At 40.9% G+C, this 14,295-nt stretch overlaps 1 protein-coding gene across 1 annotated transcript in view; it reads left to right on the top strand.

Annotated features, from left to right (window-relative positions):
* The first annotated feature begins 2,463 nt into the window (after nucleotides 1-2,463).
* The window catches only part of LOC127529729 (uncharacterized), a 455,734-nt gene continuing 443,902 nt past the window's right edge, over nucleotides 2,464-14,295 (top strand). Inside the window, exon 1 of the mRNA XM_051934321.1 lies at nucleotides 2,464-3,318. Coding sequence (XP_051790281.1) covers nucleotides 2,464-3,276 — 813 coding nt within the window. The 3' untranslated portion in view covers nucleotides 3,277-3,318. The remainder of the gene's footprint in view (nucleotides 3,319-14,295) is intronic.

Below are 14,295 nucleotides of genomic sequence, written 5' to 3'. Positions count from 1 at the left end.
AATTAGCATAATCATAAATACAATGATAATTTTCCATATTTGGTTGAAAATCCTTTACAGTCAATGACTGCCTGAAGTCTGTACCCATGGCCATCTCCAAGTGCTGGGTTTCCACCCTGGTGATACTTTGCCAGGCCTTTACTTCAGATGCTGCTTTCTGCCATCAGTTTTGTCTTCAGCAAGTGAAATGCATGTCCAATTGGGTTGAGGTCAGTTGATTGACTTGGCCTTTGAAGAATATCCCTGTACTTTACATTGAAAAGCACTCGATTTGCTTTTGCGGTATGTTTTGGCTCATTGACCATCTGTACTGTGAAGCATTCTCCTATTAGTTTTGCATCCTTTGGCTAAATCTGAGCAGGCAGTACAGCCCTATACAATTCAGAATTCATCCTGCTACTTCTGGCAGTAGTCATTTCTTCAATTAATACCAGTGACTGGCTTCCATTCGCAGCCATGCATGATCCTGCCATAAAACTGCCTCCACTGTGTTTCACAGATGATGTGGTATTCATCAGATCATGAGATATTTCTTCTCTTTTCCATAGTCTATTCTTTCCAACATTCTGGTATATGTTGACCTTAGATTCCTTTGTCCAAAGAAAATTTTTTCCAGGAATGGACATGCTTTAAAAAAATTCCTGGCAAAGTCTAATCTGTCATTCCTATGCTTGAGATTTACCAGTGGTTTACACCTTGTGGTGAACCCTCTGTCTTTACTTTCACGATGTCTCAATTATAAACTTTGGCAGTATAGGTGATAGGTGTTCTTGGTTTGGCTAAAAGTTGTGAAGGGGTTTTTCTTCACCAAAGACAGAATTCTGCAATCATCCAGAATGGTTGTCTTCTGTGGTTGTCATGACCTTCTGGTGTTACCAAGTTCATCCGTGTTTTCCTTCTTTTTAGGACTGTACCGGGTGGTTAATTTGACCACTCCTCATGTTTCTGCTATCTCTCTAACGGGTTTGTTTTGTTTACTCGGCCAACTAATGGACTGTTTTAACTTGCATGGACAGCTGTTTGGACCTCATACTTAGAGTTCCAAAATGTTCAAATACTTTTGAGCCTCCTGGAAATGGGGGACAATGCATAGTGGTTGTCATTCATGAACGTCTCATAAGATATTTTTGGTAAACCCCTTAAATTCAAGCTGAGGGGGGCTGTTTTCCATGTAGACCTGAATGGACACAAGTTTTAGAGCTCCCGTTTAGCTTCAAAGCGTGTCTACAATTATCATTTTCAGCATTTATTTTGAACTTGAGATATTACTTCATATAAGAAATGGGGAAAAAGTCTAAAAATAGCAGCGCAGTGAAGCTGCTGGACTTCCTTGGTACTCCAGGAAGCTCAACGTGTAGAAACAAATATGGAGCTTCCAGAGGTTCAACTCTGAGGCCAACACGCCACTCTAGATCCTGTAGCCTGTCCCCTACGCTGGTATCCTCAGTTTCAAATGAGGTGAGAAATAAGTTGGATGCGCAAACTACTGATCAGCTCATTACTGGAACAAGAATGATTCTACTTCTGGAAGAACTTCATAAATCTATTTGTTCCAATGTTAAGAAATTGATTAAGGCACTTAAATGAAACATAGCAGATATTGCAGAACGCACATCACATATGGAAACAAGAATGTCTGGGTTTGTGAAATTGTAATGGCTTCCAACAAAATGGAGGAGACAATAAGCAGTCTGTCTGGTAAGATCACCGATTTGGAAAATCACTTCTGATGAAATAATGTTAGACTGAGAGGTATCCCAGAGGATACAGATAATATGCAGCTGCCTCAATACTTGCAAAAATTTCTTTGTGCAGTCTTGCCAGACCTTGAACCCAGCCACAGGGGATGCAAAAACCAGTGTGTTTCTTTGTGCAGGTCCCAAGCCCGGATAAATGGGGAGGGTTATGTCAGGAAAGGCATCCGGTGTAAAATTTTGCCAAATCAATATGCGGACAACAATACAAATTTCCATACCGGATCAGTCGAGCCCCGGGTTAACAACGACCGCCACCAATACTGTTAGCCAACTGGCAGAAATTGGGCTACTGTTGACTGAAGAAGAAGAAGGAGAAGAAAAGGAGGGGGAGACGTGTCTGAAGGCAGGAGGAGAGGAGGAAAGTAAAGAGAGTGGAACTGAGGGTAGGAACTTTGAATGTTGGCAGTATGACTGGTAAGAGGAGAGAGTTAGCAGACATGATGGAGAGAAGGAAGGTTGACATATTGTGCGTGCAAGAGACTAAATGGAAAGGGAGTAAGACAAGGTGGATTGGAGGTGGATTCAAATTGTTCTATCATGGTGTGGATGGGAGGAGAAATGGGGTAGGAATTATTCTGAAGGAACAGTATGTCAAGAGTGTTTTTAGGTGAAAAGAGTGTCAGGCAGAGTAATGATTATGAAGCTGGAAATTGGAGGTGTGATGATGAATGTTGTTAGTGCATATGCACCGCAAGTTGGGCGTGCAATGGGTGAGAAAGAAGAGTTGGATGATGTGATGAACATTGTACCCAAGGGACAGAAAATGTTGATAGGAGCGGATTTCAATGGGCATGTTGGTGAAGGGAACAGTGGAGACGAGGAGGTGATGGGTAGGTATGATGTCAAGGAGAGGAATGAAGAAGGTCAGAGGATAGTGGATTTTGCCAAAAGGATGGACATGGCTGTGGTGAATACATATTTTAAGAAGAGGGAGGAACATAGGGTTATGTACAAGAGTAGAGGAAGATTCACACAGGTAGATTACATCCTATGCAGAAGAGTTGATCTGAAGGAGATTGAAGACTGCAAAGTGTTTGCAGGGGAAAGTGTAGTTAAGCAGCATAGGATGGTGGTCTGTAGGATGACGCTGGAGATCAAGAAGAGGAAGAGAGTGAGGGCAGAGCCAAGGATCAAATGGTGGAAGCTGAAAAAGGAAGACTGCAAGGTTGAGTTTAGGGAGGAGGTGAGACAGGCACTGGGTGGCAGTGAAGAGTTACCAGACAGCTGGGAAACTACAGCAGATGTAATAAGGGTGACAGCAAGAAGGGTGCTTGGCGTGACATCTGGAAAGAGGAAGAAGGAAAAGGAAACCTGGTGGTGGAATGAGGGAATACAGGAGAGTATACAGAGGAAGAGGATGGCAAAGAAGAAGTGGGATAGTCAGAGAGATGCAGAAAGTAGACAAGAGTACAAGGAGATAAGGCGCAAGGTGAAGAGAGAGGTGGCGAAGGCTAAAGAAAAGGCGAATGAGTTGTATGAGAGGTTGGACACTAAGGAGAGAGAAAAGGACCTGTACTGACTGGCTAGACAGAGGGACCGAGCTGGGAAAGATGTGCAGCAGGTTAGGGTGATAAAGGATAAAGATGGAAATATACTCACAAGCGAGGAGAGTGTGTTGAACAGATGGAAAGAGTACTTTGAGAGGCTGATGAATAAAGAGAACGAGAGAGAGAAGAGGTTGGATGATGTGGAGATAGTGAATCAGGAAGTGCTACGGATTAGCAAAGAGGAAGTAAGGACAGCTATGAAGAGGATGAAAAATGGAAAGGCCGTTGGTCCAGATGACATACCTATGGAAGCATGGAGGTGTTTAGGAGAGATGGCAGTGGAGTTTTTAACCAGATTGTTTAATAGAATCTTGGAAAGTGAGAGGATGCCTGAGGAGTGGAGAAGAAGTGTACTGGTGCCAATATTTAAGAATAAGGGGGATGTGCAGGACTGTAGTAACTACAGGGGAATAAAATTAATGAGCCACAGCATGAAATTATGGGAAAGAGTAGTGGAAGCTAGGTTAAGAAGTGAGGTGATGATTAGTGAGCAGCAGTATGGTTTCATACCAAGAAAGAGCACCATTGATGCAATTTTTGCTCTGAGGATGTTGATGGAGAAGTTTAGAGAAGGCCAAAAGGAGTTTCATTGCGTCTTTGTGGACCTGGAGAAAGCATATGACAGGGTGCCTCGAGAGGAGCTGTGATATTGTATGAGGAAGTCGGGAGTGGCAGAGAAGTATGTAAGAGTTGTACAGGATATGTACGAGGGAAGTGTGACAGTGGTGAGGTCTGCGGTAGGAGTGACGGATGCATTCAAGTTGGAAGTGGGATTACATCAGGGATCGGCTCTGAGCCCTTTCTTATTTGCAATGGTGATGGACAGGTTGACAGACAAGATTAGACAGGAGTCCCCGTGGACTATGATGTTTGCTGATGACATTGTGATCTGTAGCGATAGTAGGGAGCAGGTTGAGGAGACCCTGGAGAGGTGGAGATATACTCTGGAGAGGAGAGGAATGAAGGTCAGTAGGAACAAGACAGAATACATGTGTGTAAATGAGAGGGAGGTCAGTGGAATGGTGAGGATGCAGGGAGTAGAGTTGGCGAAGGTGGATGAGTTTAAATACTTGGGATAAACAGTACAGAGTGATGGGGATTGTGGAAGAGAGGTGAAAAAGAGAGTGCAGGCAGGGTGGAATGGGTGGAGAAGAATGTCAGGAGTAATTTGTGACAGACGGGTATCAGCAAGAGTGAAAGGGAAGGTCTACAGGATGGCAGTGACACCAGCTATGTTATATGGGTTGGAGATGGTGGCACTGACCAGAAAGCAGGAGACAGAGCTGGAGGTAGCAGAGTTAAAGATGCTAAGATTTGCACTGGGTGTGACAAGGATGGATAGGATTAGAAATGAGTACATTAGAGGGTCAGCTCAAGTTGGACGGTTGGGAGACAAAGTCAGAGAGGCGAGATTGCGTTGGTTTGGACATGTGCAGAGGAAAGATGCTGGGTATATTGGGAAAAGGATGCTAAGGATAGAGCTGCCAGGGAAGAGGAAAAGAGGAAGGCCTAAGCGAAGGTTTATGGATGTGGTGAGAGAAGACATGCAGGTGATGGGTGTAACAGAACAAGATGCAGAGGACAGAAAGATATGGAAGAAGATGATTCGCTGTGGCAACCCAAGAAGAAGAAGAAGAAGTCTTGCCAGACCTTGAATTACTGGATCTGACAATAGATGCATGCCATAGACTGCCTAAACCTAAACATGGTTGTGCAAATTCACCCATGGATGTTATATTTCAGCTGCAATTTTATCACATTAATGAGAGGCTCATGCCAACGGCAAGAAGCATTAAAACTCTTCCAGACCCTTGCAGCAAGATAAAGATTTTCACGGATCTTTCACCAGCGAATTTGGCTGGAAGAAGAGAATTTGTTCCCTATACAACGCTATTTCGCAAACACGGCATATTTAATAAATGGGGCTTTCCTGTGAAATTAATTATCGCTAAGAACTCATGACAGTTCGTTCTTAATGCTGTACCCAAAGCTGTAGCCCTGCTAAAAAAGTCGGATATTCCTGATATTCCCCTTACTAAAGCTGGAACAAAGGTTCAGCAACTACAGAAGGACTGGGAAACTGTTAACTGACCTGATAATGCATTTTTTTCCCCACTCTCAAGCTTTATATGAATCCAGGCTTAACTATTCCATTATCTTAGAAGTTTAAATATTTTATATACAAGAAGATGCACTAGAGACTGAATGGCCTCTGCTTTGACTTTGGTTGATCTACTTTTGGAACGTCTGTTTACGTTAAAGCTGAGATATAACTTCACCCCCTCCTAATTTCTTGTGCTAGATTGTGTATGCTTTTGACTGTTTTGTCAATATATATACTAATTTGAAGTCTGCACAAGAACCTTTGATGGGCATTGACATTTTTTTTAATATTTACTTTTTTGTTTCTATTGATTATAATAGTTTGATGTTTATTCATTTTATGTGTAATTACTATTGTACAACCCCATCTATTTTCAATTGCATATAGAATCAACTAAATTTTAATTTAGGTTTTAAAATGTTGGTCGTTTGCTGCAAATACTTTGATCAATATGGTCCTAAAGGTACTTTCTTTTAATGTTTGGGGGCTTAATACCCCTTTCAAAAGGTCACTTATGTGGAAGGAGGCATTATTAAATGATTATAATATATTATTTCTCCAAGAAACTCATTTTTCCAGACATAGTTATGTTAAACCAAATACGGTAATAATAGGTTTAATAATCTTCTCTATTCCTTAACTGAGCATAAAAAGGAAGGGTTCTGATAGCATTTAAGAGCTCCTTATCTGTACAAATTCAGACAACAGTGATTGATCCTGTAGGCTGTTTTATTATTGTGGTAGCATCAATTGATAATAATGTCTATACTATTGTTAACACATATGCCCCTCCTAATTCTAATCAACTTAAATTTCTTTCTTTAATTTGGTGTGGTGATTTTAATATAGTAGTAGATTATACATAAGACTAAAAATTTTTACTTAATAAATCATTATATGATGCATGGAGATGCTTTACCTTTTATTCAAAGTTCCATGCTTCTTACTCTCGTATCGATATGTTCTTGGTTGATAAATAGACCTTACAGAAAGTGAAATCCTCTCTCTATGTCAATACAACTCTGGACATGTTAACGTTAAAATCTCCACTTGATGCAGGGACATTGAACTGTTGGCCGTAAGTCTGCATACCTATTACTTGCCCAGAGAGTTTGGACACGTCATTGTTGCTATTGTTTACATCCCTCCTCGGGCGAACGTGGAGATAGCGGGTGACATCATCCATTCTGCAGTTGCTAAATTACAAACACAGCACCCCGAGGCACTTGTGCTAATTGCTGGAGACTTTAACCATGTAACGCTGGACAAAACATTACCTGCCTTCTCCCAGTACAGTATGTGGATTGTAACACCCGGGGAAATAGGACTATTGACCTAATGTATGCAAACGTTAAAGACGCATACAGCTCCACCCCGCTGCCTGCGCTTGGGAAAGCACATCATAACCTGGTTCTGCTTCACCACAAACCAAGAGTGAGGGAGCTACCTACAACCACACACTCATTCAGGAAGTGGTCGCCTGAGGCAGAGCAGACTCTGAGAGACTGCTTTGGAACTATGGACTAGGATATCCTGCAGGGATCACATAGTGAGAACATTGAGGAGGTTGTTGACTGCACTACTGCCTATATCAACTTCTGTATGGACATTGTAGTTCTAGTAAGAACAATATGCTGCTATGCTAACAACAAGCCATGGATTACAAGTGACATCAAGGGCCTTTTGAACCAGAAGAAAAGGGCTTTTAAAGGCGGTGATCAGCATGAGCTCAAAATATTGGTTTCTAATCAGCATATCTGTACTATTAATGGTATTTGCTGTATTGCAAAGGAGTCACTGCTTTGAAGTCTGGCCTTGGAGGATGTCTGTATTTACCTGGCTTGGAAACATTGGTTTCTAATCAGCATATCTGTACTTATTAATGTTTGGTAACCATACATTTTGTTAACTTGTGTTTTCCTTAATTGTTAAACCCAGGCAATTTAGATGTGCCATTGATTAAACTGTTTGTCCAGGACTGACAACAGCAGGGACTGAAGTAAATATAAACTCCTGGGTAGCAGAAGGCAGGAGGGACAGTCCACAGGAAACGCTGCCAAGACACTTGGACAGGGCACAGGGGTCACAGGCAGACAAGGGTACCTGGCTGGCACGACGTGAGGCACAAGGACGGCAACATTTACTTCCAGGGAGGAAGAGACAGCTCCACAAGGAGACGCCAGTTGTGGGTCCAGCGAAAGAGGGAAGCCGCATGAGAGGACAAAGCGAAGCTGACAGATGAGGAATGAGGCGTGCCTAGGTCCCAGCCACACAAGGAGCCCAGAGTGGAAGAAAAAGGAACAACGAAGAGACGCTGACAGGGATTCAACAATTTGACACAACATCCATGGACAGTTGAACAATTAAGTGTTGGGGTAACACAGTGCACAAACTGGACTCTGCGCCACTAAAGGTTGTATACTCCAATTCTTGTTTTTAACGGACTTTTAGAGGGTGGACTGTGTATTTTCCTTTTTAAAAAAAGGGAAATTGATTCCTGATATGTTTAGTTTTTTTTATGTTCGTTTATCTTTTTAATGTACCTTATATTGTTTTGTGTAATAGAACTTACTGTTGCTTTTTTCTAAAATTACTGTTGTGTCTTTCATTGTGTGTTTACTCACTGCCCAATTTAAAGAAACCTGTGTGCTATTATTGGTAAATTTTGGAGTTCCCAGTCTCTTAATAAAACTGGGTGGCGTAGTCGGATATTTTAATGGTGTCTAAGTTAGATTACCTATAAGTGTGACCAGACACCTGTGACAGATAGATAGATAGATAGATAGATAGATAGATAGATAGATAGATAGATAGATAGATAGATAGATAGATAGATAGATAGATACTTTATTAATCCCAGGGGGAAATTCACATACTCCAGCAGCAGCATACTGATACAAAAAACAATATTAAAGATTGATAACAATGCAGGTAAAAACAGACAATAACTTTGTATAATGTTAATGTTTACCCCCCCAACCAGGTGGAATAATGATGAGTTGCATAGTTTGGGGGAGGAACGATCTTCTCAGTCTGTCAGTGGAGCAGGACAGTGACAGCAGTCTGTTGCTGAAGCTGCTCTTCTGTCTGGAGATGACACTGTTTAGTGGATGCAGTGGATTCTCCATAATTGATAGGAGCCTGCTGAGCGCCCTTCGCTCTGCCACAGATGTCAAGCTGTTCAGCTCCATGCCAACAATAGAGCCTCCTCTGGACTGGATACCAGCATAGGTGAGAGTTTACCCCAACCCACAATTACAGCAGCCCAGGTAAGCAGAGAGCTGAGGAGACTTTGTGTCAGCAAAGCAGTGGGTCCAGATGGAGTATCGCCACGACTGCTGAAGGCCTGTGCGTTATCAGCTGGGGAGTCCTCTACAGCACATCCTCAAGCTGAGCCTGGAACAGGGGAGAGTCCCGAGGCTTTGGAAAACATCTTGCATCACCCCAGTCCCAAAGGTATCACGTCCAGGTGAGCTGAATGACTTCCGGCCTGTCGCTCTGACGTTACATGTGATGAACACCATGGAGCGGCTGCTGCTTCACCAGCTGAGGCCACAGGTCTACCATGCCCTCGACCCTCAGCAGTTCTCATACCAGGAGAAGGTGGGAGCGGAGGATGCCATCATCTACATGCTACACCGATCAGTCCCCCACTTGGACAGAGGCAGTGGTGCTGTAAGAATTATGTTTCTGGACTTCTCTAGTGCCTTCAACACCATCCAACCTCGGCTCCTTAGGGTCAAGCTGACAGAGATGGTAATAGATTCATACCTGGTAGCATGTATCGTGGACTATCTTACAGACAGACCTCAGTATGTGCGTCTCGGGAACTGCAGGCCTGACATTGTGGTCAGCAACACAGGAGCGCCGCAGGGGACTGTACTTTTCTCTGGTCCTGTTCAGCCTATATACATCGGACTTCCAATACAACTCGGAGTCCTGCCACGTGCAAAAGTTTGCTGATGACACTGCTATCGTGGGCTGCATCAGGAGTGGACAGGAGGAGGAGTACAGGAACCTAATCAAGGACTTTGTTAAATGGTGCGAATCAAACCACCTACAACTGAACACCAGCAAAACCAAACAGCTGGTGGTGGATTTTAGGAGGACCAGGCCCCTCATGGACCCTGTGATCATCAGAGGTAACTGTGTAGAGAGGGTACAGACCTATAAATACCTGGGAGTGCAGCTGGATGATAAATTGGACTGGACTGCCAATACTGATGCTCTGTGGATGAAGGGACAGAGCCGACTATGCTTCCTTAGAAGGCTGGCATCCTTTAACATCTGCAATAAGATGTTGCAGATGTTCTACCAGACGGTTGTGGCGAGCGCCCTCTTCTACGCGGTGGTGTGCTGGGGAGGCAGCATAAAGAAGAGAGACGCCTCATGCCTGGACAAACTGGTGAGGAAGGCAGGCTCTATTGTAGGCATGGAGCTGGACAGTTTGACATCTGTGGCAGAGCGATGGGCACTGAGCAGGCTCCTGTCAATCATGGAGAATCCACTGCACCATACACCATCTACACCATAACCTGGTCAGACCATCTGTCCATTCTCTCAGAGTTGGAGCAAACCTCTGGTTTACCTAATAACAGGACTTGGAGACTTAATAATTATTTACTTAATTATCCTATGACTTCTTCACAGATTGAACAGTCTCTTAAAGAATTCTTTCATACTAATGATGATTCAGTTTTGAGCAGTGCCACATTATGGTGTGCACATAAAGCAGACTGTATATGAGAGTGGTTCTTTTTCAGCTAGCATCTAAAGAAAAAAATCAGACTGAAAGAAGGTATAATATATTTACTTGTTTACATAATCTAGAACTTCAGAAAAAATAGTTATTTTCATCTACTTTGGTAAATCAAATAAAGCAGATTAGGGGACAGCTCAATAAATATGAATTAGCTATGAAGAAACTTATACTTAAATATTATGCACAAAGAGGAAGACCTAATAAAATGTTGGCTAATAAGGTTAAATCACATATAACTAAAAGTAAAATTTCTTTTATCATTGGGAAAGACAGAAACAAGATTGTAAACCCCCCAAGCTATTGAAGACTCGCAGTTGGGAGATCTGGGGACCTGGGTTCGATTCCCGGGTCCTCCCTGCGTGGAGTTTGCATGTTCTCCCCGTGTCTGTGTGGGTTTCCTCCGGGCACTCCGGTTTCCTCCCACAGTCCAAAGACATGCAGGTTAGGTGGATTGGCGATTCTAAATTGGCCCTAGTGTGTGCTTGGTGTGTGGGTGTGTTTGTGTGTGTCCTGCAGTGGGTTGGCACCCTGCCCAGGATTGTTTCCTGCCTTGTGCCCTGTGTTGGCTGGGATTGGCTCCAGCAGACCCCCGTGACCCTGTGTTCGGATTCAGCGGGTTGGACAATGGATGGATGGATGGATATACTATATTATATAATTTAAATCAGGATTCCCAAATCCCACAACCCAATCCTTCAATTATTAAGGAATTTCCTTCTGAAGAAGCATTCCCAGGGGTATCAACAGAACAGTTAATGAAACATAACATCCCTCTCTCTCAAAAAGAGGTTGATGCAGCTATAAAATCTCTTAAACATAACAAAGCTCCTGGAGGTAATGGTTTTACTAATGAGTATTATGAGAAACATGCAGCCCAGTTTATACCTCACCTTTGTGATATTTTTAATAAAGCCATTTCAAATTTACAGTTTCCTAAAGAAATGCTTGAAGCAATTGTGGTTACTGTCTCCAAACCGGACAAACCACCTGCATCTCTTGCAAATTTTAGGCCTATTTCTTTGCTAAATTCTGATGTGAAAATACATGCTAAAATTATTGCCTCAAGATTAGCTTTAATTTTGCCCTCTATAATTAATATTGATCAATTTGGTTTTATACATGGGAGACAAGCACCAGACAGCACAAGACATTTCATTATATTATTGAATATATTGAATCTAAATCTATCCCCACTATTTTATTAGCTCTTGATATAGAAAAAGCATTTGATCGTGTTCATTGGCTATATTTATTTGAAGTTCTGAGTAAATTTAATCTTAAAGGACCGATCTGTAAGGCTATTCTGTCATTATATTCAAAAACTTCAGCTAGAGTTTTTACAGAGGGGCTGTTGTCAGCTCCCTTTGACATTTCAAATGGGACTAGACAGGGTTGCCCTCTCCCACCTTTAATATTTGCTCTCGTTATGGAGCCCTTTGCTGAGCACATATGTTCTAATCGGGGGATTCAGGGTGTTCACATTGGACCTGCAGTACATAAAATTGGACTGTATGCAGATGATGTTCCAGTTACCTTAAGAGATCCTTTTATCTCCCTGGAATAATTTCAAAAAGTTAAAACTAAGTTGACTTCTTGTTCTTATAAAATTAATGACACAAAATATCAGGCCCTTAGTATAGCTATCTCTGTCCCTATGCTTTCAACAATGAAAGCCAAATTTAAATACAATTGAAATAATTATTCAATATCATATTTGGGTATACCATTAAGAAATTCTTCAAAGGAACTAATAAATAGTAATTTCCTAAATAACATTCATAAAGATAATAAGCGTCTTAACTCATTGTCATTATCATTGTACTTCCAAAGGTCTTATATCATTTTCGCACCATTCCTTTTCTGCTTCCTAGAAAAGTTATAGAAACCTTGCAAAAAGATATATTTAAATTTATTTAGAAAGGCAGTAAACCCAGAATAAATAAATTAACTCTGACAAGACTCAGTCCCTTGGGAGGTATGGCAATCCCAGACCTGCATGACTTCCATAGAGTAGTAATACTAAATCAGCTGAGACAATGGTGGTCTCTTGACAATTCTAAACTTTGGGATCAAATAGAGCAGTACATAAGTGGATATTTGGATCTGGCAGATGTGCTTTGGCTTGTTCAACTTAGATGTAATTTACCTTCCTTTTGATTAACTTTGATTAGTTTCTTCAGGAGTGCTTGTTTGGAAGTATTGACATAAAAATAAAGAATTTTCTCTTCCTCTCAAAATGCTTCCTTTAATGATATTTCAACATTTAATCCCAGATTTAAATCTATGCACATGGAAGCAAAATGGACTTAACACATTGGCCTGCCATTTTTCCGTCAACCTCCTTCAGTCTTTTCAGTATCTCCATGAACACTTTAATATTTCATATAACGAATTTTATAAATATCTTCAAGTATGCAGCTGTATTAGAGCTTGACATTGGAAATCATTTTTTGCCTTAAAATTTTCTGATGTCTTGGAAGAAATAGACCTCTGCACTGCTTTTGAAAAAATGACTGCAAATAAAAATTACACCTTTTCTAAATATGAAAAGACTTGGTCATACTGGTATAAAGGCCCATATATTAAATAAAATTATTACTTTAGTTAGGTATTGTAGGCAAACTTTATGATTGCACAAATTAACAAGTATTCAATGGGTTTGAAGAGGTAAGGCTACTTTTTTTTCTCATTCCCTCGCTACTATAAATGTATATGTTACTATAAATGAATTGTTTTTTCTTTTAGTTCAAGGTTTACTGTTTTATGTAACTTCTATATTTTATGTAATGTTACAGTGTTTTCCTTTGTACATTGGCTTGCCTACTCTTTAATAAAATTCAGTTAAAAAAATTCAAGTTGAAAGTCTAAACTTCAATCACATAATAATTGCTTTATTTCAAATCCATTGTGGTGGTGTACAGAGCCAAAATTATGGAAGTTGGGTCACTGTCCAAATACTTAAGGACTTGACTGTTGATGGAATGGCTAGGGTGCTTCAAACAGATGTTTGCAAACCAAACCCATTATGTTAGTCTTCTTGCATAATATTAAGTTTTTCAAAAAAAAAAAAAAAAACACAAGACATGTATACCTTTTATTGTATCAGTATTTGGCCTTATTCTAATTTTATATGGCATTCTCTTGAACAAATGAACACATACCACCTTGCTTTAAAAATAATCTTGAGTGGCCTAAAACATCTGCACAGTACTGTACATATCCATATAGTAGTCCTAATTAAACAAAGTATGCAAGAGGTCAAGGCAAGGAAGTGTGAAGCAGCATGTCTCTGTATACCCCATGGAGATTGACAGGATTGTGTATGGGGCCCAACTGCACCTGTCACATCAGCCACAGAGCATCAGTTGTTTGGCAGTTAAAAGCTGAGTAAAACAACTTGCCATGAAGCAATTTACTGTACCCTGCTTACAAAAGGGAATTTATTTATCCCTTTTACACTTGTACCAGGAGAAACCATGAACATTAACCAGGCTAATGACCAGGCTCCAGAAGGTTTTTCACTTCCATAAGCAAGGCGTCCATGTATAAGTAACCTCTCTATTAGATAGCAAATGAAAGGGATGTTTATATAGAAACGTACATGCAGGAAATGAAAGCAGTACCCCTTTTTATGCTACTTTATAATCTTGTTTCAGCTTATTAACATCCACCTACCAACCACAGCATAATGCAGAATATGAAGCTGCTTTCATTCATTTATTTTATTTTTTCCTCATTATGGGTTCATGTTTTCAATTGGCATTTGCTATAATCATCATCCCAAACTATAGAAAGGACTTTAACTTAGCTTGTGGCCTAGTAGTACACTTTTTACTCCACTTTTGAATTATGACAGTATGACACAAAACAACACAAAAACATGGTGTTATCATCTATATGATGGCACAAGTCAAAAATAAATGACTGGAATGTCTCCATGGCATTGCTTAAAATTACTGAGTTCCTGCTCATTCCACTTAAGAAGACACCACCAAAGTACAAAGTTGCTTGGGCATTTCCAGGAAGTTTCACAAAAACTAGAGAAGGAATAAAACAGCAGTGCTAATTTAATGGCTCTTTAGTGCCTTGGAATCCTTAGCTTCTCTGAAGATGAGACATGGAATA

Source organism: Erpetoichthys calabaricus, chromosome 11, assembly GCF_900747795.2.
Source record: "Erpetoichthys calabaricus chromosome 11, fErpCal1.3, whole genome shotgun sequence".
NCBI classification, from domain to species: Eukaryota; Metazoa; Chordata; class Cladistia; order Polypteriformes; family Polypteridae; genus Erpetoichthys; species Erpetoichthys calabaricus.
Note: the sequence above shows the minus strand (reverse complement) of the source record. Positions and strands in the feature narration are given on the sequence as shown.